General features: G+C 47.5%; 2 protein-coding genes across 6 annotated transcripts in view; both read right to left on the reverse strand.

The window, feature by feature from the left end:
• Positions 1–2,181, reverse strand: part of grin1b (glutamate receptor, ionotropic, N-methyl D-aspartate 1b) — a 69,204-nt gene extending 67,023 nt beyond the window's left edge. For 2 of the 5 annotated variants that reach the window (XR_003273971.1, XR_003273970.1), the window contains exon 1: positions 1,551–2,181. Coding sequence is in view for 2 of the 5 variants with exons in the window: in XM_026186175.1 (XP_026041960.1) it covers position 1,551 (1 nt within the window). In the remaining 3 variants the exon portion in view is untranslated. The remainder of the gene's footprint in view (positions 1–1,550) is intronic. The other 3 variants (XR_003273972.1, XM_026186175.1, XM_026186176.1) reach the window with 2 other exon arrangements.
• Positions 2,182–11,312: 9,131 nt separating this feature from the next.
• dok2 (docking protein 2) overlaps positions 11,313–27,677 on the reverse strand; it is a 17,543-nt gene continuing 1,178 nt past the window's right edge. Inside the window, exons 3-8 of the mRNA XM_026188282.1 lie at positions 27,518–27,677; positions 21,404–21,512; positions 14,808–14,977; positions 14,290–14,562; positions 14,094–14,207; positions 11,313–12,731 (exon numbers count right to left, since the gene is read on the reverse strand). The exon at positions 27,518–27,677 is cut by the window's right edge and continues 8 nt beyond it. Coding sequence (XP_026044067.1) covers positions 11,877–12,731; positions 14,094–14,207; positions 14,290–14,562; positions 14,808–14,977; positions 21,404–21,512; positions 27,518–27,677 — 1,681 coding nt within the window. The 3' untranslated portion in view covers positions 11,313–11,876. The remainder of the gene's footprint in view (positions 12,732–14,093; positions 14,208–14,289; positions 14,563–14,807; positions 14,978–21,403; positions 21,513–27,517) is intronic.

Genomic DNA, 27,677 nt, shown 5'->3' on the forward strand with positions numbered 1-27,677 from the left:
CTCACAGCAGACTCACACAAACACAGAGAAATGAAGCTGAAACAAACAGAAGTGCCAAACACACCTGCAGAGACACAAAATGGCTCCATGAAGAAAATGAGACATGCAGAGACGACTAAACCTGGAGACGGACAGACCGCGAACCACAATGACTGAGAGCCAAACACAAAATGACGACTGCAAAGCTGCAAAACCTCCGAACAAGACCAAAAATGTAACAAAAAAACCTCAAGAGACACAAGATGAAGGCATCCAGAACCACAACAGCTGCAGGGAGACAAAGTGCACACACCAAACGAGCACAAAAACACAACATGAGACAAGAAGACACAAACGTGTCAGAGACGCAAAACTGAAGAACAAAGCTCAGGGGGGACAAATCTGACAGCAGGAAGTGAAACACAAAGACACACAAGAAATACAGGAACATGCCTCAGAGCACAGACAAACAAAACACCCAGAAAACCCCCAAAATCTACCCGACCTGCTCTGAGTCCAGTCTGAGTCCAGTCTTAGACCAGCTCTGAGTCCAGTCTTAGACCAGCTCTGAGTCCAGTCTGAGACCAGACTGATCTAGTCTGATTCCAGTCTGAGTCCAGTCTGAGACCAGCTCTGCGTCCAGCTCTGCGTCCAGTCTGAGACCAGCTCTGAGTCTGGTCTGAGTCCAGTCTGAGACCAGACTGATCTAGTCTGAGTCCAGTCTGAGTCCAGTCTGAGACCAGTCTGATCCAGTCTGAGTCCAGCTCTGAGTCCAGTCTGAGTCCAGTCTTAGACCAGCTCTGAGTCCAGCTCTGAGTCCAGTCTGAGACCAGCTCTGAGTCTGGTCTGAGTCCAGTCTGAGACCAGACTGATCTAGTCTGAGACCAGCTCTGAGTCCAGTCTTAGACCAGCTCTGAGTCCAGCTCTGCGTCCAGTCTGAGTCCAGCTCTGAGACCAGTCTGAGACCAGCTCTGAGTCCAGTCTGTCCAGTCTGAGTCCAGCTCTGAGTCCAGCTCTGAGTCCAGTCTGAGACCAGCTCTGAGTCCAGCTCTGAGACCAGCTCTGAGTCCAGCTCTGAGTCCAGTCTGAGTCCAGCTCTGAGACCAGCTCTGAGACCAGCTCTGAGTCCAGTCTGTCCAGTCTGAGTCCAGCTCTGAGTCCAGCTCTGAGTCCAGTCTGAGACCAGCTCTGAGTCCAGCTCTGAGACCAGCTCTGAGACCAGCTCTGAGTCCAGTCTGAGTCCAGTCTGAGTCCAGTCTTAGACCAGCTCTGAGTCCAGCTCTGCGTCCAGTCTGAGTCCAGCTCTGAGTCCAGTCTGAGTCCAGTCTGAGTCCAGCTCTGAGACCAGCTCTGAGTCCAGGTCCAGTTTGTGTCACGTTGCAGGACACTTGCTTTGCTCAGAGCCGTACTCAAACAAAAATACTCAGTTACTCTGCAGTTACTCCCTCTGATCTTGTTATTTATTTTTATTTTTTGTAAAAACCCAAACGAATCAATAAAGTGTAAAAACAGTCACGTGGTTCTGCCCGCGGTCATTCATACAGCACATTTACAGCACAATAAACACTCACTGATCCGGTCCTGCGGTTCTGGATCCGTTACTCGGCCTCCTGTTGATTTCTGTTTTGTCCTCCCGTGTTTCCGTGGGCCCGGTTCGGTGTGTCCGTGGGTCTGAGTCTGCTGCTGTTTATGACAGAGAGCCGCTGGAGCCCCGTGACACCGAGATCGCTGGGGTCCGGGTCGGACCGTCACGGACAGCCCGGTTCTCCCGGGCTCGGTGCTGTTGCTCCGGGTCCGGGTCTCCTCCGTTTCGGTACGCTCGCGGAATTCCAGGTGACCTGATGCTCACGAGCCCCTCTGCTCTGTCCTTGGATCACTGACGCTCGCTCCCAGCTTCCCGCGCGTTCACAAGCGGAGGAGAGGGAACGACAGCCACAGGAGCACGGGCACGAGCGTCGGAAATCCCGTCGCGTTCACGTCCGTCTGTCCGTTTTTCAGTGATTTATTGAAAATGTTCAGCATGACACCGACACTAAATCTAACGACCAGCGTGACGTGTCACCTGTTTATTGGCTGCTGGGAGGATCTGCATCACATGACCTTCATCAACAGATGGAGCTGCTCCATGCTGAGCGTGAGGAGGACACGATGTGATGATGGAGGATCCAAAATCACGGCTGTCATCAACATAGTCAATGACCATCTGTGAGCAGGAGGCTTCATATTTACACAGACTGGATATAAAGGATGGACACAGTCAGGACAACAACAGGGGGCGCTGTGTGCTCAGCCTCCTGACTTCCACCTGCTTGTAAAACAGAGGTTCCCAAAGTGTGGGGCGGGGGGCGGGATGAATTTTTTAAAAAAGAAAGAAAAAAGAGCGCTTGGACACTGGTACATGGACAAGTTTCTGACGGGGCGCCCACACAAACGCAAAGCAGGAGATGAAGCATCGCTGAATATGTTTCCAAACCAACTTCATTCTAAACCAAAGACTAGAAAACCTGGTGAAGCAAATCTTCCCTTTGGCTTCACCTGCACAGGTGCGGAGGTAGGTCTCCCTGCAGGATTGGGTTTCCCTGCATCGGGAGCAGCGCTGGGCTGTTTAAATCACGGACAAACAGGATCCCACATTCTTGATTTTTAGTTCACAAACACTTGTTGTAATGACTAACTGCTCCTGACATGTTGGAGATGTTTGCTCTTTATACAGTAAAGTTACAGCAGGATGCAAATAACATCAGGCTGATCCTGCCACGGTTTGTTCCCTCTGTCACAGACAAACAGGATCCCACAGCTGTTTATGTTTTTGGACACATTTTGCACAGAGAGGCATTTTTTGAATAATGTATTGATGCAATGTTGAACATTATTACACAGGAAAAAACAACTACATGTAAAATAATGACACCGTGACGCCTCTGCCTTTGTAAATGGAGGGACAGTAACTGTGTGTAAAACCTGCAGACAGTCAGATTAACAGCATTTCGTCTCTATCATTCTGCAACTCATCCCATGTAAGCAATAATATGGCCACAGCGTGACGTGAAAAAAGACACATAGCTTTGACGCTGCGTGACCAACTCTGTATTCCTCGTCCACGTAAACGCAAAAAAGGAGTTTAAAAACCTCAGTTTTCGGTGATTTGAAACATCGTTTACGTGTCCAAACACTTAGAAACAGCTGCGTAGATTTTCTTGTAAAACAAAGGGTGGCCTAGCAAAAAGAGTTTGGGAACCACTGTCCTAAAACAATAACTAAAAACGACTCTGACAACCTTCACATGATTTTATTGCGTGCTGATTGGACCGTTGAAGGTTTAGGATGGTGCTCGTTTCCAAGCAATGACTCCAGCAGGTGATAGGAGCGTAGTTAGTCCAGCAGGAACTTCCGCCCGCCGGAGGCTGCCCTCATGTGGACATTAGATGAACTCAGAGGTTCGGTTTATAGAACGTCTTCCTAAACTGTGAATGTGCAGTGAAGTGTGCTGACCGCACGCTGAGGGCTGTGTGAGCGCTCGCAGAGCAGCAGCAGAAGAAGAACCCAGCGCTCTGCTCTTCTTCTCTGGTTCTTTCTCTTTTTAAATCGGCTTTGCATCGCTGCCGTGATAGTTACCACGGCAACACAGATGCAGCTACACATCCTTCATGTGGTTGCCACAGAAACATGCATTTTGAACCTCTCATTACCCCCTCCCCGCTCCAGTCCCCCACCTACCCACTGCATAACACTGAAATTAACACGCCGTGATGTCATCAGGTGTGTTCACCACATGATCTCAGTCCACCTGCTGCAGCAGCCAAAATTAATTTGACAGATCATCCAATCAGAGAGCTGTATTGTTGGGCAGTAACTGCAGGGGAAGCTAAAGGTAGCTCACTCAGGTAAGTCCAACCTGACCTCCTCAGAATCAGCAGCCACTCAGTTTCCTTCCCACTGCGAGGGTCACGGCTGTGAGCGCTGGAGCGAGGAGCCATGGGCGGCCTCTTTTGCACGCCCCTTGGTTTTAAGGTTTCCATCAGGCGGGGGACCCTACCGCCACGTGCCGTTTATTACCTACTCAGCAGGGGTTTATATCACCCTTCCTCTGAGGAAGGGTGATATAAACCCCTCCCCCGCTTGAACTCTGCCGCTCAGGCACTAAAACTACGATTTCACCGTGAAACACGTGGACGGCCCCCGCACCGCCATCTGAGCAGGGAGGTCCCCACATAACAACATGGTCGCCTCTGTGTGCAGAGGCCGCTTTCTTTCAGTTCCGCCTCTTTGTGTGATGTCACTGGCAGGTCCTTGGAGTCTGATCTCAGCTGCAAACATGAAGTCAGACACGAGCGACCTCCATGTTTCATTTTGCTCTCTGGTGTTCGTGAGGAGGCATCCCTTCAGCTTCCAGGCCACCGAGCACACACACACACACACACACACACACACACACACACACACGCACACACACACACACACACACACACACACACTCCAGCTGAATTGCAAGGCGAACAGAGAGATGCATGCTGGGACTCCTCTATGGCCTGCTATGGTCTATGGCCCGGGGGTGTGTGTCTGTGTGTGTGTGTGTGTGTCTGTATTACTGACATTGTGGGGACATAAATCTGTTCAAACACTCTGTGGGGACTCGAGGTCGTCCCCACAGAGTGAATCTTTTATGATGAAGGAGAAGTTTGGAGGTTTCATGGACTGAGGCCGGAGTCACTTCTCTGACGTCTCGTCCACTATGATTGTGAGACGAATCCACAGATCAGAAACACGATGCTGTGATGCTTTCTCACAGATGATGTCATCAACACGAGCCTGTTCTCCAGATGTGGAAACACTGATGTCATTTGGTGAGTCTGGATTAAATCTTTGCATCTCTGTTGTAAATCAGTGTGTAAAATGTTGAATCTGATCATCCTATAAATCTGACAGCGTGTGATTAATAATTTCGACACCTTATTTTTATCATTTGTATCTTATAATCCATATTATGACACTTTTCATTTCATCTAAATTTTTATCTTTTTTAAAATATAATAATTTGAATATTTTATTTGATAACTTTGATTTCATAAACAATCAGCTGCACAGAGGGTCATGAACACCGCCCAGCTGCCCTCTGCCACCCCTGGACGACATCGTCAGATCCTCCTGTCTCAGGTAAACCATCACAGGTGACCCCTCGGACCCCGCCCACCGATCGGAGCCCCGCCCTCATCGCTCAGTCCTTCCAAGCACTTTGTTCTTTACTCTGTCACAGTCAGTGTGGAACACCTACACATGTACTGTGCATGTACAGTGACAATAAAGGCCTATTCTATTCTATTCTATTCTATTCTATTCACACACTCATTGAAGCCTACATAAAGGATAATAAAACAGGTGTTGTGCTGCCCCCTGCTGGATAAATTCTATATTTCTGTGTTGTACATTCTTGCAGCTGCTTCTTACATCTAGAGTGTAAATATTATTTTTCACTGTGTAAAAGTACGACTGTCTGATTTCACTCTGCTGGTTTTAGTCTTGGCAGCACGGTGGCACGGTGGTTAGCACTGTTGCCTCACAGCAAGAAGGTCCTGAGTCCAGTTCCTCCATCAGGCCGGCTCTTTCTGTGTGAAGTTTGCATGTTCTCCCCGTGTTTGCGTGGGTTGTCTCTGGGTACTCTGGCTTCCTCCCACCGTCCAAAGACATGCAGTTAGTGGGGACACGTTCACTGATCAATCCAAATTGCCCATAGGTGTGAATGGTTGTCTGTCTGTTGGCCCTGCGACACACTGGCAACCTGTCCAGGGTGTGCCCCGCCCCTCGCTCTATGACAGCTAGGAAACTCAGTTTCCTTGGGTCTTTCCCGTGTTGTAGTTGTGCGTCTCAAGCTGTGTCCAAATTCATGGGCTGCATCCTCCTGAGGATCCGGCCTTCGCGGTCTACGTGGGCCGGGTCCTCAGAGGGTCGGGCAGGCTGGAAGTAAATGGCTGTGAAATGGGACGGTCCAGCCTTCAGATTAGCGTCACCGCTGTCTCGTGGAGTTTAATAAACTCGCCGTCTGCTCCTTGCTGTCTAAAATATAACAGGACACTGGAGGAAACTCTCGACCATCTCACACTTCTGCTTAATCAGCTGTGTGAAAACCAAGGAGGAACCCACCCGATTAATAAAGTTTTATCTAATCTAATAACTTTAATCTCAGCCAAACCGATTTACTCAGGAACAAACAAAACACTGAAAAACGGTGTTTGAACATGATGTGCCGGGAGTTGTGCCGTTCTCGCCCCGGTCAGCTATCGAGCTGGTGGGTAACAGACGTCTCAGAAAACGTTGGTGCACTCTTACAAATATGCGGTGTTTTGATAAACTGAGCAGATATTTGAAGTTTACGCAGCTACTTTCACGCCTGAAAATATCTTAAGTTTAAGTTTAAGAAAGATTAATAAGAGTCATTTTAAAACTAACTAGCTGCCGCCATTGTTGGAAACTGGAGTTTGGCTGGGCCACGCTATGAATTCTGGGATATGGTGGGCCACGAAGGACACACCCGACCCATCCTTCAAATTCGGGGAAAAGGAGGACGCATTTGTCGGCCATATTCGGGGGAGTCTATTGGGACAGCCTTCGTTGCGTTGCTGTGACGTAATCAGTCTACAAATGCGGCCTCAGGAGGATGCAGCTCAGGAGGGCCAAGATGGCGGCCTTGTGAACGGTCTGCTACAGAACTCGCTCTGTCTTAAAACTCCTTTAAAAACAGCAAAGCGGACTCTAAGGTGCACACTTCTAGCTGTACGTGATGGCAAAAAACCTGGGCTCAAATGAGAGAGCTCTTATCCTGTTTCCTCCCCGTCAAAACCTTCTGGTAAGAAAAGAGTGATGGAAACCGACACGGCAGAAAGCATTAAGATGGCTATCGAAGAGCAAGGAGCTAACATCGAGAAGAGTGCTAGTGACCTGAAGGTTACTATTAACTTTATCTCAGGGAGTTTTGTCTTTGGGGTGAACCAGTTTGTGTCTGAGCGTGTTGCTGGGTCTGAAGTACGCTGGGATGTCGTGCTTGGAGAAAACTCTCCTGAGTTTCTCTGATACACCGGCTACATCCTGGGCCATCTGACCTCAGGACATCACATGACAGGGTGGGGCCAGGTTTCCCAATGAGCTCACCCGAAACTCTGGCTGATTGGGACCCACACCCAGTTTCACACCTTGGCTCATGTGATTAGAGGATCATCAGGGGGTCCTTTGTCCCTCTGTGGGGGGAAACTCCCACTAGGTTTATATCTGGGACTCTCCACCATTTGACCTTAGAACTGAAGAAGCTTCTCGGATGAGAGGTGAAACGTCTTCAAGTAACTTAAAGAAGTCCAGACGCTTTTCTTTCCAAGCTCCTTAGACTACGATGACCTGGATGACTGAGAACCTTCACTCTTGTAGTAAATGAAATAATTGAGTCTTTAATAAGTAAATTTGCTCATCTAAAGATTATATTAGGAGACTGGAATCATTCACTTGATAACATGATAGATAGACGGCCAAGTAAAAGTCAGGATAGTAGTAATTATATGTTAAATTTTATAAATGAAAGAGACCTAACTGATATCTGGAGATTCAAAAATCCAACGATTAAGGAATTTTCATGGAAAAATAGATCAGGTTCATTACAGTCTCGTGCTGATTGTTGGTTAATTTCTGATCCTTTATCCGAATATGTTTCTACATCAAAAATGTTGCCCTTGACAGATCATAAAACTATTTTTTTGGAGATATGTTTGTATGCCAGTAAACCGTGTAAGAGTGAATTCATATTGGAAATTAAATAATTCTCTTCTACCGAAGGACTCTTTGGTAAAAGAAATTAAAACAATGAGTATTGGGACAAGGCATGTGTTGAAAATGCTTTTTGTAAAAATTGGGAGGTCATGAAATTTGAATTCAGCTGAAATAGTTAAAAATATCACTTTGTCGAGATTACCTGATAATTTATCTGAAGATAACAGGAACAGACATCAAATTCTACAATTAAAATGAGATAATATAAATATTTACAAGGCAAAAGGTGGCTTTGTGCGGGCGAGAAGGAAGCGGCTTGAAGACGCAGAACAAAACTCTCGGCAGCTCGACTAAACTGTGTTCAGATGGGTCACAAGACCCTCCAGAGATTTCCAAGACTTGTGAACTTTTTATAAAACTTTATATAAATCTAATTGTCTACAGAAGCCATGGAAAAACTCCATCATTCCTGAGGTTAAAACAATTAGTGACAATAATAAAACCATGTGTGATGCTCCCATCACAACTCTAGACATTGAAGGTGCCATTAATAAAATGAAACTTAATAAGAGTCCAGGGAGGGACGGGTGGACTTCTGAATGTTACAAATTATTTTCTCACGCTTTTACATAAAGAATATACTGAAAGCATTGATAATGAAAAGTTCCTTCCTCAGGGACTAATTACTTTGATTCCTAAACCTCAAAAAGACGCCCTTTTGATAGAAGATTGGACCTATTTCACTGCTGAATAACGATTATAAAATAATGTGTTTGGCTACAAAATTAAAATGTGCACTTAATGATACCATTGATGAAGCACAGGCTGGTTTAATGACTGGCAGAAACATAACTAACAGCATGAGCCTGCACAGCAAAATCTCCAGTGTTAAATTAACACTGGAGAGTGTCTATATGGGTCCACACCTCTGAGTGTTAAATTTACACTTTTGACAGTGTTATATGTTTAAAAGTAACCTAGTCAGTTTTAAAGATTAACAAAGACTAACACTGAGCAGTGCTGATTTTCTAACACTGGAATATTTCTAACATTTTGAGTTATTTTCCAGTGTTAGAAAATCAGCACTGCTCAGTGTTAGTCTTTGTTAATCTTCAAAACTGACTAGGTTACTTTTAAACATATAACACTGTCAAAAGTGTTAATTTAACACTGGAGATTTTGCTGTGTGGTAATTGATATTTTGGATCGTTCAGATCACAGATAATAGTTTTTTTTTTGGATTTTTATAAAGCTTTCGACTCCATGTTCAGAGCACTTGATATTTTTGGTTTTGGAAATATGTTTAAAAAATCCATTCAAACTTTGTAAGCAGATGCAAACAGCTCAAACTCTCGTATGGTACAAGGAAAAGATCTGATATCAACCGTCGAGGTTGCCCGATTGCTGCAGATCTTTTCCTTCTTCCTATGCAGTTACTCTCTATTCATGTTAAAAACAGCAGTGTACTGGGTCTCTGTTGCTGGCAGAGCATTATCTATTACTCAGCTGAGAGATGACACAACACTTTGATGAAGCTCTCAAAGTCGTCAATAATTCCTCAGTAGCTTCTCTTAAGCTCAACATTCCAAAATGTGAACGTCTCCCTGTCACATTCTGCACAGATCCTATTATATCAGGTGCTCCTGTTAAAGATAAGGTTAAATATCTTGGTATTATCATTCAAAAACACAGATTATCTGAAAATTTCGACCCTCTCATAACTGCAATACAACAAAGGTTTAATCTTTGACTTCAAAGTGTCCCGATCCTGGGTCTTTTGAGTTTTACTTTATGTTTAAGCCCTTCAGGTTTTCTAAGTTCATTTTTATCATGCCTAGGTTGTTATAGTTCTTTGTCATTAGATTCCCCTTGTGTCTTCCACCCATGTTAAGTCTCCTTTGCCCTTCATGTGTTTCATGTCTGTGTCTTACGTTTCCTGTTTTATTTTGAAGAGGTCTGGTGTTCCTGTGTTCATCGTGTTTAGTTTTACTCTTCCTCTCATCAGTTAAGTTTGAGTTTTAGTGTCTGCACCCGGGTCCACTCACACTCCACGCAGTTTGCCTCGGCACACTGTGACACATCACTGGGAGATCCTTGGCAGCCAAAGCTGAAGCCTCTCCAGACTTACTTATGCAGCTGTGGCGCTTCATGTTTCCAGAGAATTATGCAGAAAAACTGATAAAATATTATTAAACTTCATTTGGAAAAAGAGAAACAAATGTAATGATAAACAGTTTGTGTTCTGGTGCCTAAATTCTTTAGATTTCACTTCCCTAAATGCGTCTTTTAAAATCAAATGGATCAAACTTTTTAAAAATCCCAGTTCAATTTGGAATTTTATTACCAAACACATCTTTAATTCACTTGGAGGAGTGAATGCACTTTCTGCTACGATGCAATTACAATATCTCTAATTTAAACTCTCACAGTCAGCTCTGCTCATCTTGGTTAATCATACGCTCTCACAACTTTTCTCCCAGAAATATCTCATTTGGAACAATCAGGATATTACATTTAAGAACAAATCATTATATATTCAGAGATGGTTGATAGAAAAATTTTACTTGCGAGTCAGTTACTGAACGCTAATGGTCAATTATTTTCTTATAAGGACTTTTTGTCTGTTTATGATTTTCCTGTCGCTCCAAGAGAACATGCTGTCGTTTTTGATGCGATACCAGGTGAGGTGGGAAGGTTGTTGGTTTCTGCTCCTAAAGGCAGAAACTGTATTAACTAACTCCTGCTAGCATGTACATCAGTAACATCTGTCCTTTATTGAGTGATAAAGCCACAAATCAATGTATTAGACAAATCATTCAAAGAGATGTTGTTTCCAGACCTGCAGCTGTATTTTACTGGGACAATATTTACAATGACATAGACTGAAAAACACTTGGATTCTATCAAGGACATTTATCATCACTACTAAGGTCAGAGACGTTATCCAGTATCCAGAGAGGTTGTCTGGTAAAGACAGATCTGGTTAAATGTAAGAAAAATATTGATACTCTTTGTACGGTTTGCAGAGGAAACAGTATGTCAGGTATTTTGGGAATGCACGCATACACGTGTACTCTGGATTGATCTAAATAATTTTATAAACACCAAAATTGATGCCTCGTGTAAACTGAAGTTTCAACATATTCTATTTGGCCTCTCACATACCGACAAAATAAATCGAAAAAAGATATATTATCAATCTTCTGATTATTTCTGCCAAATTTGACATTCATTGTAATAAATTTTCACAGCAGCGTCCAAACATCTTTGTTTTTAAAGCCTTGTTCTCCAATTATCTAGAGAATCTAAATAACAGCAATGACTCCAAAGCATGTAAAACACGAGCTGTGTCGAGCGTGCAGTTTCACTTGATTTATATGTTGTTTTATATCTCGAGCACCTCTTCCTTCTTTTAATCGTGTGTTTTCTCCTAAAGTATATTTTTTGCTTTCCTGCTCGTATTTGTACACCTGACTTGGAGAAGATAGCTGTGACATTTCTTATAGCCTTTCTACAACTGGCTTTTTATGTGTACTTGTTGTTCAATTGTTTAAATAAAAATAAAAAAAAGAGGATGCAGCACATGAATTTGGACATCCCTTTATTTTGAAAGAAATGTTTAGGCGTTACCATAGCAACCAAAGGGCATTAAGGGACAGAGAGGAGGACGTTACTCTCAATGTTGTTGGCACATTTCAGGAGGACGCTGCTAAAAAAGTTACTCAATGACACAGTGAATTTACGTTCATTATCATATTTACCAAATGCCACAGTTTTGTATCATTTTACTTAGTTGTGCGTTGCGTGTAAATGTGTGAAGTCAGGATGAAAGTCTGAGTCATGACACGGACCCTACAGTTTGACTTTATTGTCCTCACAGTAACACAGCTGCACGTGTTGCAACACATGAACATGCGACACGTTTCCAGTAACATCATCACAGCTGCGCCCACATTCAAGGTAAAAGCAATAAAACTGAAGAAAGCGAGTAAGAACCAGCAGGTGGCGCCGACAGCGCCCGTTAGCTCTCGCTGCCACTGAGCTCAGTTAAACTTTACAAAGTGCCTTAAGGAGACATCGATCAACCAAACTCAAAGTTACAACTTATAAATAATTCTTTAAAACTAACTTCGGTGCTCGGTTCTCTTCTACGCCATTTTCACCATCACGTTGTTGTACGGCGAATCCTGGCGCTGCTCTCTAAGCTCCTCCCTTAATCCAGGCTCCTCACTCTCCTCGTCCGCTTCTTCTTCTGCTTCTTCTTCTGCTTCTTCTTCTGCTTCTTCGTTGCTGCTTTGTGATTTGGGAAACGCCCTCTGGGCTTGTTTGGGCACGGCGTAGTCATCGACTCGGGGGTTATACGGGTACTCGTGACCTTTGGGGTCAGCAGCTGTACCCATAATCCTCCAGGCATCTCCTCTCATCTCCTCGGGGTCGTCGTACACCGAGGTGGAGAGGGTGGATTTCTGTCCTTTGGCGGCGGCGGCAGCGAAGCCTTCGGGCTCGTCATAGATGTGGTCCAACGTCTTGACGGTGTCACCGTCGCTCGTGAAGACGTTCCTGATCTTCATCTCGTCAATGCTGTCGTACAGCGGGTCGGCGCCCGCATGGCCGCTGTCTGTACGGTGAGAGTTCAGGATGTCGGTCATGACGTTCTTGGCGATGGTGTCGAAGGGCAGCGAGTAGTCTGCCTCGCTGCCGGTGCAGGGCGCTGCCACGTTGGCGCTCCTCTTCTCCCTCTTGGTGCCTCTCTCGGTCGACATGGTGATCTGCGAGTACGTCTGCTCCGGCTTGGCGCTCGGCTTGGGGCTGAGGCGGGGGTTGGGGACCGAGCCGGGGGCGGGGCCGGTGTTCAGATTAGGGCTGGAGTCGGGGCTGGCGTTGGGCAGGGGGCAGCTGGAGATCATCTTGACCTGATTCTTTCGAGGGGCGGGGAGGCGAGAGTCCAGGTTCAAACTCTTCACTCCGGTCAGAGTTTTATCCACCGGAGGCTCGAGACGACACTGAGAACAGGACAGGAAGTGGGTCAGTATCACGTGTTCGCTTTCATCATCATTGAATCAAACAGTGACTGAACGGCGTCGCGATTGAATGATGTCATTGGTCATCAGCTAAGGGTGTCAAATAAGAAGCTCGAGCAAACAAGTTCTGACAGACAATCAGGACGGAGCACGATGTGAACATCGAAGCATCACGTGAGCACTCCTCACAGCTGTGGCACTCACCTGGCAGAAACACCACTGCGCCTCCACCTTCCAGCTGATGGAGCAGCTGCTGGCAGCCGCCCTCGTTCTTCTTCTCTGAACATATTTCAAGCCGCTTGTAGAACAAAATGACGACACGTGTGACTGTGGAAACTATTTGAATCATATGAACTCTGATACTCTGAACCTCGACTTTACTGAGGAGTCGAGAGTCATCGTAAGCGAGTCAAAGGCAAAAGCTGAGGTTTGGCGCCAAGGACAATAAAAATACATCAGTCCAACCAAATACTGAGAAAACACACGAGCGCCAAAGATTATTGGCTTGTGTGAAACACCGACGGCCCTCCGCCTGCTCGCCGGTTTGAAAAGAGGCCCCTCCTATTTCTTTGTGTCATATCCTGGGATGTTTATCAGTAGAGCGGTTTGTTGTATTATTTAATAAATGGAGTCAGTTCCTGTTCCCACTGCCTCGGAGCGACTGCGACCTCATCATTTCCTCAGGAACTAAAAACATATTCAGGACCAGCTCCGGTGTGAGCAGAGGTAAACTGGTTCCCATTGCCCCAGAGGCGGGGATGGGGTGGGGGGTGGAGCACAGCGCAGTACCGGTGCAATGCGCTCCCTCTTGTCTCTGATCTCCCACTGAGATCATCAGGTAACCCTACGCCGGAAGGCCGGACCTTCCTGTGGGAGGACGACATCGGGCTGCGGCTGATGAAACCCTTAAAAAGACCCAGGGCAAGGGAGCTTCTGGCTCCGCCTTCAAAGGAAGGACAAGGCGTGGGGGAAAGATGGAGTATGAGGGAGGCTGTGACGAGCGTTAGGGGGACGGTCGGTGAAGGGTCGCTCACAGCCCTGCAAGCTCCCGGCAGGTACGCTTATCTGTGCTCACACCAGCTTATCATGATATGTTTTAATAAGCTGGTGTAAGCACAGGTAAGCGTTGTTGTTGAGCCACATCCTAATTATTTCAGCTTTTCTCGTTTACAGCTGCTTAAATAAAGGATGTGAAGACGTTTGACTTTATCCGATCGTCAGCAAAGAAATCACAGTTTCGCTTCAGCTGCTTTGTTCTTTAACCATGAAACACTCGCCCCTCGGATTCCTTACAGACGCTCTTCTTTCTGATTTTACTGGTTTGGCCTCTGTTCCATTTCTTACCATCTGGGGGCGCTGCTGCTGTTGCTGTGAGGCGTTGCAGCTCTCTTTGTCGATGTGATGAATCATCTGGAGGTTCGGCGGCTCGCTCACCATGCTGTACACGTCGTCCGCTGCCTGCAGAGAGAAGGCGGGACGTTTTAAGCGGGCTCAGTCGTACCCGAGCTCTGAACGTTCAGGAGCTGAGGTGTGGGCTCACCTGAGCGGCCGGGGGCATCTGGCTGCGGGACTGAGGCATCGTCCTGCTCTGGGCCAGCGGCAGGCTGTGCGGTGGGGGGGGCAAGCTGAAGCTCTGGGTGGTGTCTGGACTCGCCTGGCCCCCCCCGGAGGTCTGTCTGTGGGGAGGGGCAACCTTCTGCAGGTTGATGGCGGCTTCCACGGCCTGGAAAAGGACGTTCCCCTGTTTGGTGTCGAACTCAAAGTTCCCTTCGCCGGAGTCGCAGCGCCGACCCGCCTCGAAGGAGAAAGTGGCCTAAAGAAAGCAGAAAGCCAGAGACGCTCACACAGGCTGACGAGCCAACACGGCGTCATGACATCTTACAGCAGGACGTGTCAGACGGTTTCCTGCAGCCGAGAAGCTGCGACCGTGTCAGCAAAGAACCGGAAACGAGTCCGGTCACAACAAACCAGCACACGTAATCTCTTTACTTCAGCCCAGAAACATCCTGCTGTGAAGTCTGCTGAGAATCTTGGTTTTATTCTGAAAGTGTGTCACACCTTGTCGCGCCCAAAGCGCCGCAGGTATCTGTACGGCCAGGTGTACACGATGTCCCCTCCCTTGTCCAGCAGGTGCAGAGCGTCCATGCCAGCTCGCAGGACGCCGTCCCCCTTCAGCCTGCAGCGATCAGACGCCTCCGTCCTCCGAATGGACACCCTGAAGTCACGCACTGACGCACACACACAGTTATTATTCAGTTAGTCTGCAGAAACACAGAGATCATTGAGTATTGATTACTTATAGATTAGAGTGAAATGAGGATGAGGTATCAGACAAAGAAGGATTATTTTGATCCTGGACTAATTGATGAGGGCGGCTCTGATCAGAGAGGATGTTGTTATCACTGAGGCCCAACTCTGCGAACGTGCTGCGGCTTCTCGTGGTTTCACGTCTCGATAGAAATGATGTTGTGAGTAAATAATAAATCGTCTTTGGCTGCATGAAACACACGCGTGTTTTTAACGATGATGAGCGGATTGTTTTTGTTTCTTGTGGCTGAGCTGCAGATTATTGAAAATGAAGAAAGAATCTTTCACAACATGAACTAAAAAGCAGATGTGATCTTTTTATCTGAGCGACGACGCTGCCTCTGGCGGCAGAACTTTTACATTCAGCTGTTGACCTGCAGCTGATGCTCCCAGAGGAAACCACACACGCTCGCAGGTCTACTTCAGCAGCAGCGCTCGTTAAACTGCTCCAGAACAAACACCTGATCCAATCAAACCGGAAAACCCCGCCTGACCCGTAAAACAGGGCGAAGATCCAACGGTGGGTCCTCACATGGTCGAAAACCTACGCACGTCCCCACAAGGACACACGTACACACGTGTGGGTGTTCATGTGTGTTCGTGTGTGTGCTGCAGGTGTTGGAGGATGTGGGACAACAGTAGCAACTACAGGAGGTGTTCATTACGACCTCAGAGTTACACAAAATGCTCCAAATGTGGTAAAACTGCCGCAGCTGTGAAGTGCTATTTATACTCCCGGCTTATAAAATGTTACTTCCTGTTTCTGTTGTTGATCCAAACTGCCGCGCGTTTGAAGATCGTAACATAACTTTTATTTACAGTAGGCTGTACTGAAGCAAGGCGCCCTGATGCAGAGCGGTGTTACTGATGAGACTAACAGGAAGTGTCACACTCGGCTATGAAGCTAAAAATATGCTCGACAGGGGGAAATGACACTTGCAGCTGCCCTCGTGCTCTGCATTTCGAGCTCATAGATCCAGATGTGGCTCAGATACCTCGGCGTCTCTGACCGACTCACCCTGAGATCACCTCGTCTGCAGAGACACGAAACACATGAACACGAGCGACTCGCTCAGGACAGACGCTGGAAACCCAGAGACAGCTTAAGGACTGTGACTCAGTGAGACAGTGAGACATTGTAATGACCGTCGTTCACTCAGATTAGTCAGTTATTCCAACTGGAAACGTGAGGAAAAGCTGGAAGAATTCAACTGGACTGGACACGAAGCCGGGCCGGTGGAGGTGTGAGGAGGAGCTTGGGATGGATGGATGAGCTAGCAAATGTTGGAAATGTCCAAACTGTGCAAAAGTGCTTTAATTGCCTCATTGTCCTTATGTCAGCCGTGCCCACGCTGAACCCAAACACGTTATTTAGACTTTTCTGCGGCAATAATCTGACTGTGGAGATTAAAAAGCTTCCAAGAGAAACAGCAGCGCGGTCAGGGGCAGCTGCACTAACACGTGGAAGCCATTTATTCCTTCTGTAGCTGCACGTTTGGACACTAGGGGGCGTACAGACAGCAAGAGCTTCATTCAGGTCTCTTTAGCGGGCATGCTAGCAGTGAGAGACGTTAGCTGGGATGAGGAAAAGAGTTTTGGTAGTTTCGAATCTCAGAAAGCGCTCGGGTCACATGGTCGGGTCACATGGCCGCACACACACGCCACAACAGTCACACCAGCATGCACAGCGCAGATAAAGACCAGCTGACAGACGCTGCCCAGAGCAGCTTCCAGCTCGGCGCTCCATCACGAGTCGAACGTTAACAACGTCTCTTTGTGCCTCGGAGGACGACGGGACAGTAAGGAGCCCTTTCAGCGCGTGGAGGTTTTACCGCGTGTAAACGTCGGCACAGTTCAGGCCGCTGGTTTACCTCAGCACTTCTTTCACCACCAGCTAAAAAGAAACCGTTAACCTCATCGACAGCTCAGGTGGAAACCAGCTGAGAAAAAATAGAAACAGCAGGTGTAAAACCAGTGACGGCGCTGTCCTCTGATTGCATTTCTATTTCTGCTCATGGGCGGAGCAACAAGCCACCGCTGAAGCGGCGAGGTCAGGCCTCGTGTTAACGATGTCTTTGTGAGAAACGTGACCTTATGAACCATCAGCACAGAAACATCAGGCCTTCAGCGTCGTCTGAGAGACAAACGTGAACCTGTCTGATTCTCACAGAGACGCAGCTGAAACACTTCCTCACGCGTCTTCATGACTGTGCTTCATCTAAAGTGAAGTGCACAGCGTCTTCACTCCAGCCAAAGTAATAAAGTACCAGCTCCGAAAAGTACTCAGAGTAAAGTAGCTTCTACCAGCTGAAGCCTGTGATATATGAATGTGATAATCAATAATATTGGGAGATGGGAACACAAACTTCAGTCTAAATATTAATTCTGATAAAAAATTTCTCAGGTTGAATCATTTCTGTGGAAGCTGAGCAGAAAAAGCAGGACAATAAAAATGTGAGGGGGCCTTTGAGCCTGAACAGGTCAGCGTGTGGGGTCGGGGGTTACAGGGGCTCCGTGTGGGGAGAACAATCAGAGCTCCAGGAGACGTTCTGAGGATCAGCTGACCTGCTGCTCTCTCTGGACGTACACACCTGGATCCATCCGGATGTGAGCAGATGTTTCCTGAGCTGTCCTAGCTGAGTCCATCCTCCACACTGACACTGCTGATGCTGTCTTTATATCAGACACTAGGAAGGTGGAGCTCACTCAGTGAATCTCTGAGCTAACTGTGACCATGAACCCACAGCCACTGTGCACCAGTCACACACTGGTCTTTACTGTGAGTCACCTGTTTATCCTGGACTAACCTGTGAACCGAGACTCTACGACCTCGGTTCACAGGTTAAAGGTTAAAGTTCATGTAGGTACAGACTGAGCACGTGCGGTGGTTTGGACAGGCTGCGTGAGAAAGCCTTCTGAAACAGAGTCCTGTGGACAGACAAAGCGTGACTGTCCAGCATGGACAGCAGCTGGGACCAGCTCGTCCACAGCTGTGTGGTTCAGGACAGAGTAACGGAGCTCCGCCCTCTCAGCTCCCGTACACACTGCTTATGGAGAAACACTCTTTATATTTACCGACGTCCTCGCCTCTGACGAAGCAACAGTCATAATAGCAGGTCATGAACTGAACCCTTTCACCAGACGCCGGCTAACTCGCAGTCGTGCAGCACAATCAGACAAAGTAAAGACTCTGAGGTTGAGTCGTTACGATGCAGCACGAACATATTTGTGTTCATCTGCAGGTTTCTCTGACCTGCGGGCCACAGACTGTGTCTGACATCAGCTTCCTGTTTGTGGACGGATACACGTCAACGTGTCCCGAAAAGAAAAAGGGAAGACGGGGCTGATTGCAAAGACAAATAGAAACCCACAAGCAAAGTTAAAAACACTAAATAAAGAGCTGTTTCAGGGTCCTGAGCTGAGACGTGCGAGGCTCGCCGCTGCCCAAACGGCAGCTACTTCCTGTTTGGAAAGAACAGAAACAGGAAGTTTGCCCTGTGAAGATAAAAGCTGAGGTCGTCCTGCAGCCGCTGGTCACTGCAGCGATGCAACACCCTGCGACACGCCTCACCGCAACAGGAACCCGCGCACACAAGTTTCCACTACACACGGCGTGTTAACAATGAGCTGCAGAGCGACAGTGGAAACTGTCAGGGCGCCGCGCAAACCGTTGATCACGCGACTTCCTGCAGGCCAAACCCGAGAAGACAAACAAACACTTTTAAAATTAAACCCTGAAGACTGAACTCAGGTCTGTCTCTGTGCGTCTGCTGCCCCACAAACACCACCACCAAATATCCTGGCTCACACTTTTCTTACCAGGCTGGGGTCTGAAAAACCTTCAGCTGACTGGTCAAACTGGCGACCTGATATGAAGCTGTGCTTTGAAGCATCAGGTCAGCTGATCTGTCACGTCAGGACGAAGCATCGCCTAAAGCAACATCTGGATTTTTACTTAATATTAAGGTCTAAAGACCTGAGTCTGAACCACCAAAAGACAGAAACTCAGTTTTACTGCTCTCAGGGAGCCCCGGGACTCGGGAGGGCAACCGCTGGAAGATCCTAATGCAAACACACAGGATGGCTACAGAGTGGGAGTGGGTAAGGACCCCCGAGAAGCTTGTGAGGGTGGAAACCATCCCCTGTGACAGAGCACACTCAAACTACTGCTCAAGTGTTTCTAATCAGGAACTGATGCTTCCTCTGATGCAGTTTCATAATCTGTGACCAAAACGATATCGAGTCCTGAAACAAGCACCGAGGTCCTGTCAGGATCACGGCTGCCGAACACAACATGGATTTTACTGCTCAGTGTTTCAGTGAAGGTCCCGTTTGACCACGAAGAGCTTCACTCTCTGAAGTTACGCGAAAAACTCAGACGCAGAGCCGGCGCTCGTGTCCCCGTCAGAGACGAGGTTTCCCATTATTCAGAGAGAACGAGGCTGTGGGAAGGACGCAGCTCAGCTGAGTGTGTGTGTCTGTGTGTGTGTGTGTGTGTGTGTGTGTGTGTGTGCGTCTGTGTGTGTCTGTGTGTGTGCGTCTGTGTGTGTGCGTCTGTGTGTGCGTCTGTGTGTGTCTGTGTGTGTGCGTCTGTGTGTGTCTGTGTGTGTGTGTCTGTCTGTGTGTGTGTGTGTGTGTGTGTCTGTGTGTGTGTGTGTGTGTGTGTGTGTGTGTGCGTCTGTGTGTGTCTGTGTGTGTGCGTCTGTGTGTGTGCGTCTGTGTGTGCGTCTGTGTGTGTCTGTGTGTGTGCGTCTGTGTGTGTCTGTGTGTGTGTGTCTGTGTGTGTGTGTCTGTCTGTGTGTGTGTGTGTGTGTGTGTCTGTGTGTGTGTCTGTGTGTGTGTGTCTGTCTGTGTGTGTGCGTCTGTGTGTGTCTGTGTGTGTGTGTGTGTCTGTGTGTGTGTGTCTGTCTGTGTGTGTGCGTCTGTGTGTGTCTGTGTGTGTGTGTGTGTCTGTCTGTGTGTCTGTGTGTGTGTGTGTGTCTGTGTGTGTGTCTGTGTGTCTGTGTGTGTGTCTGTGTGTGTGTGTGTGTGTGTTGTAGCAGCTGAATGTGTCATTTTGGTTGCAGCTGCTAATTTTAGCTGCAGAGGGAAAACGAGAGGAGGAAGTGAGGTTTGGTTGAAGGTGCAACAGAGGAAGTCCTGACTGAAGGTCGCACTGAAAACAAAGCGCTGCGAGAGCTCGCTGAACCCGCAACGAGCAGAAACGAAGGAGGAGGGGCTGAGTTTAGAACGCTGACTGCGTGTGCTTTTTTTGTCTCTCCTGTTTTTCGTCTTTTTAAGCCCTTTAAAAAAAGGACGACAGCAGATCCTGTTCAACGCGTCAGGCAGCTAAACTAATCAGAGTAGAATAAAACAACAATAGAAGCGTCTCAGAGCTCGGGCCCGTTTCAACCACAGAATAAACACAGACAGACGCAGACGTCTGCTCTACACTGCAGCAAAGACTCTGGGGCTGCGTTCACACTGCAGGTGAAAGCGCATGAAATCCGACTTTTTCAACCCTCTGCGACTCATATCCGATCACGGTGTGACAGTGTGAACGGCACAAATCCGACCTGGGTCACTTCCGTATGTGGTCCTGAATCCGACACATATCTGATGTTTTAGAAAGCGACTGCTGTTTGACGGTCACATCGCATTAAATCCGTCTTTTACGTTCCTGACACAAGACAGACGCCGATTATCAGCGCCGGAGAAGACATCGCGAACGCTTCCTGTCCGTCCAGTACAACTGCTGGGAAGACAGTGTTGGAGAAACGTGAACATTTCATTTGTTCTGTATAATCTGCAGATTCTGACAGAAATCTGCAGCTAGAAGCTCCGCTCCTCTAACACAGCAACAAGGATCATTATTAGGTTATTTACATTATTATGTAAATAACAAAATAACTTAAAGCAAAAACTGGGAAACGTGAAGTCCGAAGTCTTTATATTAAGGCCATCAGTCAAACACTGTTTGTTCTGGGTCTAAACAGAGCGCGCTGTGTGTGACGTCTTCTTTTGCGCATGCAGCCACTTTGACCGTTTGCTGTAGCATTTTATTTGTAGTGTGAACGAGCAGACAAAACAATCGGATTTGATCAAAAAATCGGTTTTGAGCATTAAGACCTGCAGAGTGAACGCAGCCTGAGACTACGTTTTGGACGAGCTGCAGACGACTGAGCTGTAAGACACTATGCTTAGAGAGCCCAGGAGGGCCGAGGCTGCAGGTACCATAATTTAAGATAATTTAGTGTCTTTGTTGTTTCTTCCAGAGGAGTCACACACTACATGTGTTTCTGAAGACTGGACCCCCGACTGCCTCTGTCAGTCAGACAGGTGGACAGAGGGGTGGACAGAGGGGGTACCTGTCTCTCTGCCGCTGTACAGCGAGTTGTCTTCCATTCCTTCGTCTTCTTCCACCCTGGTTCCTCTCTGCAGGCTGCCTCGCTTCACGCCCGTATCCGTCCAGCTCATCTGCACGTTTGTCAGAGAATCAAAGTGTGAGAGCCGCAGCAAACAGACGTTATTCAAATGTCTTTATACGTCCACAGGGTTCAGTGCTAGGACCAATTCTGTTTACATTATACATGCTTCCCTTAGGCAGCATCATTAGAAGACATAGCATACATTTACACTGCTATGCAGATGACACCCAGCTCTATCTGTCCATGAAGCCAGATAACACACACCAATGAGTTAAACTGCAGGAATGTCTTAAAGACATAAAGACCTGGATGGCCGCTAACTTTCTGCTTCTTAATTCAGATCAAACTGAGGTTATTGTACTCGGCCCTGAAAATCTTAGAAATATGGTATCTAAGCAGATTCTTACTCTGGATGGCATTACCTTGGCCTCCAGTAACGCTGTGAGGAACCTTGGAGTCATTTTTGACCAGGACATGTCCTTCAACGCACATATTAAACAAATATGTAAGACTGCTTTCTTCCATTTGTGCAACATCTCTAAAGTTAGAAATATCCTGTCTCAGAGTGACGCTGAAAAACTAGTTCATGCATTTATTACTTCCAGGCTGGACGACTGTAACTCATTATTATCAGGAAGTCCTAAAAACTCCCTGAAAAGCCTTCAGCTGATCCAAAATGCTGCAGCAAGAGTCCTGACAGGGACTAGAAAGAGAGAGCAGATTTCTCCTGTATTGGCTTCCTGTTAAATCCAGAATTCAAAATCCTGCTCCTCACATACAAGGTCTTAAATAATCAGGCCCCATCTTATCTTAATGACCTTGTAGTACCATATCACCCTATTAGAGCACTTCGCTCTCGCTCTGCAGGCCTACTTGTTGTTCCTAGAGTATTTAAAAGTAGAATGGGAGGCAGAGCCTTCAGTTTTCAGGCCCCTCTTCTGTGGAACCAGCTTCCAGTTTGGATTCAGGAGACAGACACTATCTCTACTTTCAAGATTAGGCTTCAAACTTTCCTTTTTGCTAAAGCATATAGTTAGGGCTGGACCAGGTGACCCTGGATCCTCCCTTAGTTATGCTGCAATAGACGTAGGATTCCCATGATGCACTGGGTGTTTCTGCTTCACTCACTATGTATTAACAGACCTCTCTGCACCGAATCATATCTGTTATTAACCTCTGTCTCTCTCCCACAGCATGTCTTTATCCTGTCTTCCTTCTCTCACCCCAACCAATCACAGCAGATGGCCCCGCCCCTCCCTGAGCCTGGTGCTGCCGGAGGTTTCCTCCTGTTAAAAGGGAGTTTTTCCTTCCCACTGTCACCAAAGTGCTGCTCATAGGGGGTCATATGATTGTTGGGTTTTTCTCTGCATCTATCTTTGTAGGGTCGACTGTACAATATAAAGCGCCTTCAGGCGACTGTTGTTGTGATTTGGTGCTGTGTAAATAAAACTGAATTGAACCATTGCGACTTCGCCATACTGGTCCACTTGATTGTCATAGTTTGTTCGATCTTTACTATTATATATTTTTCTACTTTAAGTTGTTGTAATCAGAAGGAACAGGACAAGGAACGAGAAAGAGGAAGAAAAGTTGGGAAGAGACTCAACAAAAGGAGAAGGAAAGAAAACCACAGAAGAAGAGAGACGAGAGAAAAGACCACAGGTGTCCAACTCCAGGCCTCGAGGGCCGGTGTCCTGCAGGTTTTCTATGTGTCCTTGAGCCAACACAGCAGATTCAAATGGCTAAATGACCTCCTCAACATGTCCTGAAGTTCTCCAGAGGGGAGAACCTCAGGCCCAACAGAGCCAGAGTGGCCAGGCCCGCCAAGCAGCCGCCAGGAGTGAGGCAGTACACACCTGAGCACCCAGCCCCAGACACCAAGAACCACCAACGGGTGGGAGCATCAGCCACCTGCAGGGAGTGTGGTGGGGGTAGATAGGGGGGGGGCTGAGATGTTCCCAGAGAGGTGGAGTCTAAGACCCGACCTGACACATAAACAGAGACGCACAGAGACTTGAAAACAGAGGTTTCACACCAGGCACAGCCTCAGAGTCCAGATATGTATTTTTCCAGAAGTTACAGTCCAGGAAGTTCTCCTTCTCAGATGCTTTTCAAGATAAAAGTCTTTTAAAGGACAGAGCTTCTTCAGAGGTGATGTTCAAAGCGAGAGCAGGTTCAAGTTTCCGGCTCAGAGTTAGTTTATTGGAAACTGGGTCAAACGTGTTCGTCAGCAGCCGCGTGCAGAAAGCCGTCACTGCACCAGATGGAACGTTTATCTCACTGGGAAAGTCTAAATGATTCATTTATTTATGCATCTATGAAGATGGATGGGCACATATTTCAGTGAGCTAACACAGATATGAACTCTCACTGTGTGGTCGTATCTTTGTGTTTCCTTGTTTTTATTGTTCTTCAAATATGATAAATGTGTATTTTTATCATAAACTTTGTGACGGCCACACAAACTTTAGTTTAACGTGATGTTTTTATCAGTGGTCTAATCAGTAACATCCAATCAAAGACGCCGAGCTAGCAGCTACTGCTACCTGCGTGAGAGGCCACGCCTCTCTTTTACTGCCTGCTTTTATTTTTCAATCCTGGAAGATTTTTGTTAAAGAGAACATCAAATGTGAGCATCACTGTTGCAAAAAGGAGGAAACCTTTTCATGCGCGGCTTCTTTTCGGTGCATGTTTTTATTTCCTCCTCTCAGAAGCTGCACTCTGATTGGCTGGTTGCTCGAGGACTATATTTCCTGTTACACAGAGCCTGAAAGAGGAAGTGGAGCTGTGAGTCAAGACAGTCAGCTGTCTGCCATCGCGCTGCTATTTATACCCACGGCTTCAACGTGACGGAGCAAAGCAGCAGGAGAAGAAGAAATGGCCGTCGGTCTGTAATGAGCCCTCAGCTGTGCCGCGGCGTTGTCATGGCGGCAGCATGCTGCCACACCTCCTGACCCTGACCCGGTCCTGCTCATCATTCAGACAAACATCAGCACGATCGCGGTGCTTCAAGTCACCTCTTTAGTCTTCCACTCTCCTAAAGCAGCTTTGCATGATTCACACATCAAACTAATCCTTCTGTGTCTCTTAGAGGCCTGGTGAAGCCTCCGCTCTGTCTGCTGATCGGCAACTTTAGGAAGCCTGCAGAGGGGCAGGGCCCAGCGCTAACATACATATACTTTTTAGTAAACACTGAGAAACAAAACAAAAAGTATAAAAGTACTCCCAAAAGTATTCTTAAAATGAAAGTAAATATTAGATTTTTATATTCAACAAATGTTTCATATTTTCATTTTCAGCAGAGACGCTCTGATGATGTGTTCGGTGTAAAACCTGTAAAATGTAGCCAGCACTGTCATAACCACAAATGTAACTAAATAACATAAAACAGGAGGAAATTCATTAAAAGCTTGTTTGTATTTGTTCAGCTGCTTTGTAAACGAGTCAGTGGAGTGTGCACGGCGTAAAGACGACAGCCTCGTGCCTGACGACCCACGCGGGGTTTGAACCCAGTACGAGGGACCGACAGCGACCTCTGACCTGAGGACCCGAGTGCTCGGGAAGAAGCAGGAGGCCTCAGCAGGTCAGAGATCAGCTGGGGAGCTTCACCGCGCAGAGCTCGAAAAGCTCAAACTAACATTTTACATGAAACCTCAAATTTACCAACGACCGACGAGGAGAAGCCAAATCTGGAGTAACATGTGACCTCCTGTTAGTGCCGCAGCGTCGTGTGCAGTCTGAAGGCGATCCAACGCTGACTGGTTGAAACCAGTAAAAAGACATTACAGAAGAAGTCAAAGCATGAAGAATCACCTCAGCCTCTGACACCAGCACAGGTTACAGATGTTTGAACCGTGACTCTCACACAGACTCAGCTCTCAGATACGACGCCCACATTTGTGACGGAGGAGCCTAAAGAACAGATCATGTGATGGCGAGCAATAGTTTCTGTTTTATCCGTGTTTAACTGGACGACGTTACATAGAAACCAGTAGAACCAACCACCTCGCCCTGCAGGCCGTTAAGCTGCAGGCAGACTCGTGGGATTAAGACTAGACTGTAATAAGATGTGTGGAACATCTGTTTTAAGTTTTCTGCAGGTTGTTAACTGGCTTGTGGTGTAACTACAGAGTGACAGCTCACACACTGTTGTGCTAATCAGCTGCTGTTCTGGTGGTACAGTCCTGCAGTCTGTGGTCTTAAACTAACAGCAGAGAGACATCATCACATGACCAACGGTTCATTTAAAAAGCTCTGGCGCTAACATTGAGGCTGCAGGACAACGATGGTGCTTGTAGCGCAGCAGCGAGCGTGGCATTGAATAGACGTCGGGGTTAGGCTCACAGGCATCGGGCTGTTTGCTGCGCTGGTGCTCAGACGCGTTGTTTCCCTTAACACTGTTATCCCTGTTACACTAGTGTCTGAGCTGAGATCACATGAAGATGCTGGTGAATCGCGAGCAGTGAGAGGAGACATGAAGCAGGGTGTCATCAGCATAGCCATGGAGCGAGATGATGGAGGCGCTTTCAAAGGGCCCTAAACTGATCCCTGAGGGACGCAGCATGACCCAGCACCAGGACTCCAACAGGCCACATGAGGAACAGGAGGCGGTTCTTGAACCCTGAGCCTCTGTCAGTTACAGAGAGCAGCAGCATTAGAAGAGAAGGGAGAAGTTATCTCAGGTCGGCAGGAAGACGATGTTACAACACCAGCGCTGAAACAGTTTGCGGGTGAACATAAACTTCTTTTCTTAAAAGTGACGACTTACGAGAAACAGGAACCGCGTCCTCGCCAGCCTGAGGCCCGCCTGCAGCCAGTATATATGTACACATGATCGCACGAGTACAGACACACGTCTAAACACACCTGCACAGTCTGAGGTTGACCTCTGACCTGTCTGTTGTCTCTGAGCACTTTTTACAATCACTGTGACATCACACCTTCATTCAGGTGCCTACCAACCATCCCGAGGTCAGGGGTCGGTTTGTCACAGAGCCACCACCCAGATTAAGCTCAAAATGAGAGCCGTCACATGACCGTGGCCGTTTGGAGGTTCATAAAAACTCCCGAACAGTCAAAACGATGTTTTCAGACAATGAAATGAATCCAGTGAAATCTATGAACGTTTTCAAAGTAAAGGATGGACGACATCTTCCTGTTTCTAGCACAGCTTCACGTCCGAATGGACCCAAACCATAAACATGACCTTTGGTTTGGAAATGATGTTCCTCTTAGAGTCACGGAGGACCAGGAAGCAGGGGCAGGCGCAGGGCGGGGCTAGCGAGCGTCAGACCCAGCCACGGTCGGCCCGTTTCGATCCCAAGCACATTTTTGATGTCTGACACTGAGGTATTCCAAAAGTTTTCCGATTAGATGACACGATCCACTGGGTGATGTAGTTGTGATTTACACAGACGTTATTACAGATTCAGCTGAAGCAGCAATGTCAGCGTCACCTGCTCTTTACTCTGATTGGTCTATAACAGACCACTGTGGGCGAGGTTGTCTCACAGTTTCCTGTGACTGTGAGAGCCAAGTGTGTGCGTGTGTGTGTGTGTGTGTGTGTGCGTGCGTGCGTGCGTGCGTGCGTGCGCGTGCGTGCGTGCGTGCGTGCGTGCGTGTGTGCGTGCGTGCGTGTGTGCGTGCGTGCGTGTGTGTGTGTGCGTGTGTGTGTGTGTGTGTGTGTGTGTGTGTGTGTGTGTGTGTGCGTGTGTGCGTGTGTGTGTGTGTGTGTGTGTGTGTGCGTGTGTGTGTGTGTGTGTGTGTGTGTGTGCGTGTGTGTGCGTGTGTGTGTGTGTGTGTGTGTGTGTGTGTGTGTGTGTGTGTGTGTGTGTGTGTGTGTGTGTGCGTGTGTGTGTGTGCGTGCGTGTGTGTGTGTGTGTGTGTGTGTGTGTGTGTGCGTGTGTGTGTGTGTGTGTGTGTGTGCGTGTGTGTGTGTGCGTGTGCGTGTGTGTGCGTGTGTGTGCGTGTGTGTGCGTGTGTGTGTGTGTGTGTGCGTGTGTGTGTGTGTGTGTGTGTGTGTGTGTGTGTGTGTGTGTGTGTGTGTGTGCCTACAGGGAAGGCGATTTCACACAGCTTGTGTGTCCAGTCATCCAGATGGTTCCTGTCGGCGGCGAACACGTAGATCTTCTCCGTGGTCTCCACCAGGAAGGACCCGGTGTCTTTGGGACATCCCTCCATCTCCACCTCCGTCACCCGGATACAGTCCGCCAGA

Source organism: Astatotilapia calliptera, chromosome 12 (assembly GCF_900246225.1).
Source record: "Astatotilapia calliptera chromosome 12, fAstCal1.2, whole genome shotgun sequence".
Classification (NCBI taxonomy): domain Eukaryota; kingdom Metazoa; phylum Chordata; class Actinopteri; order Cichliformes; family Cichlidae; genus Astatotilapia; species Astatotilapia calliptera.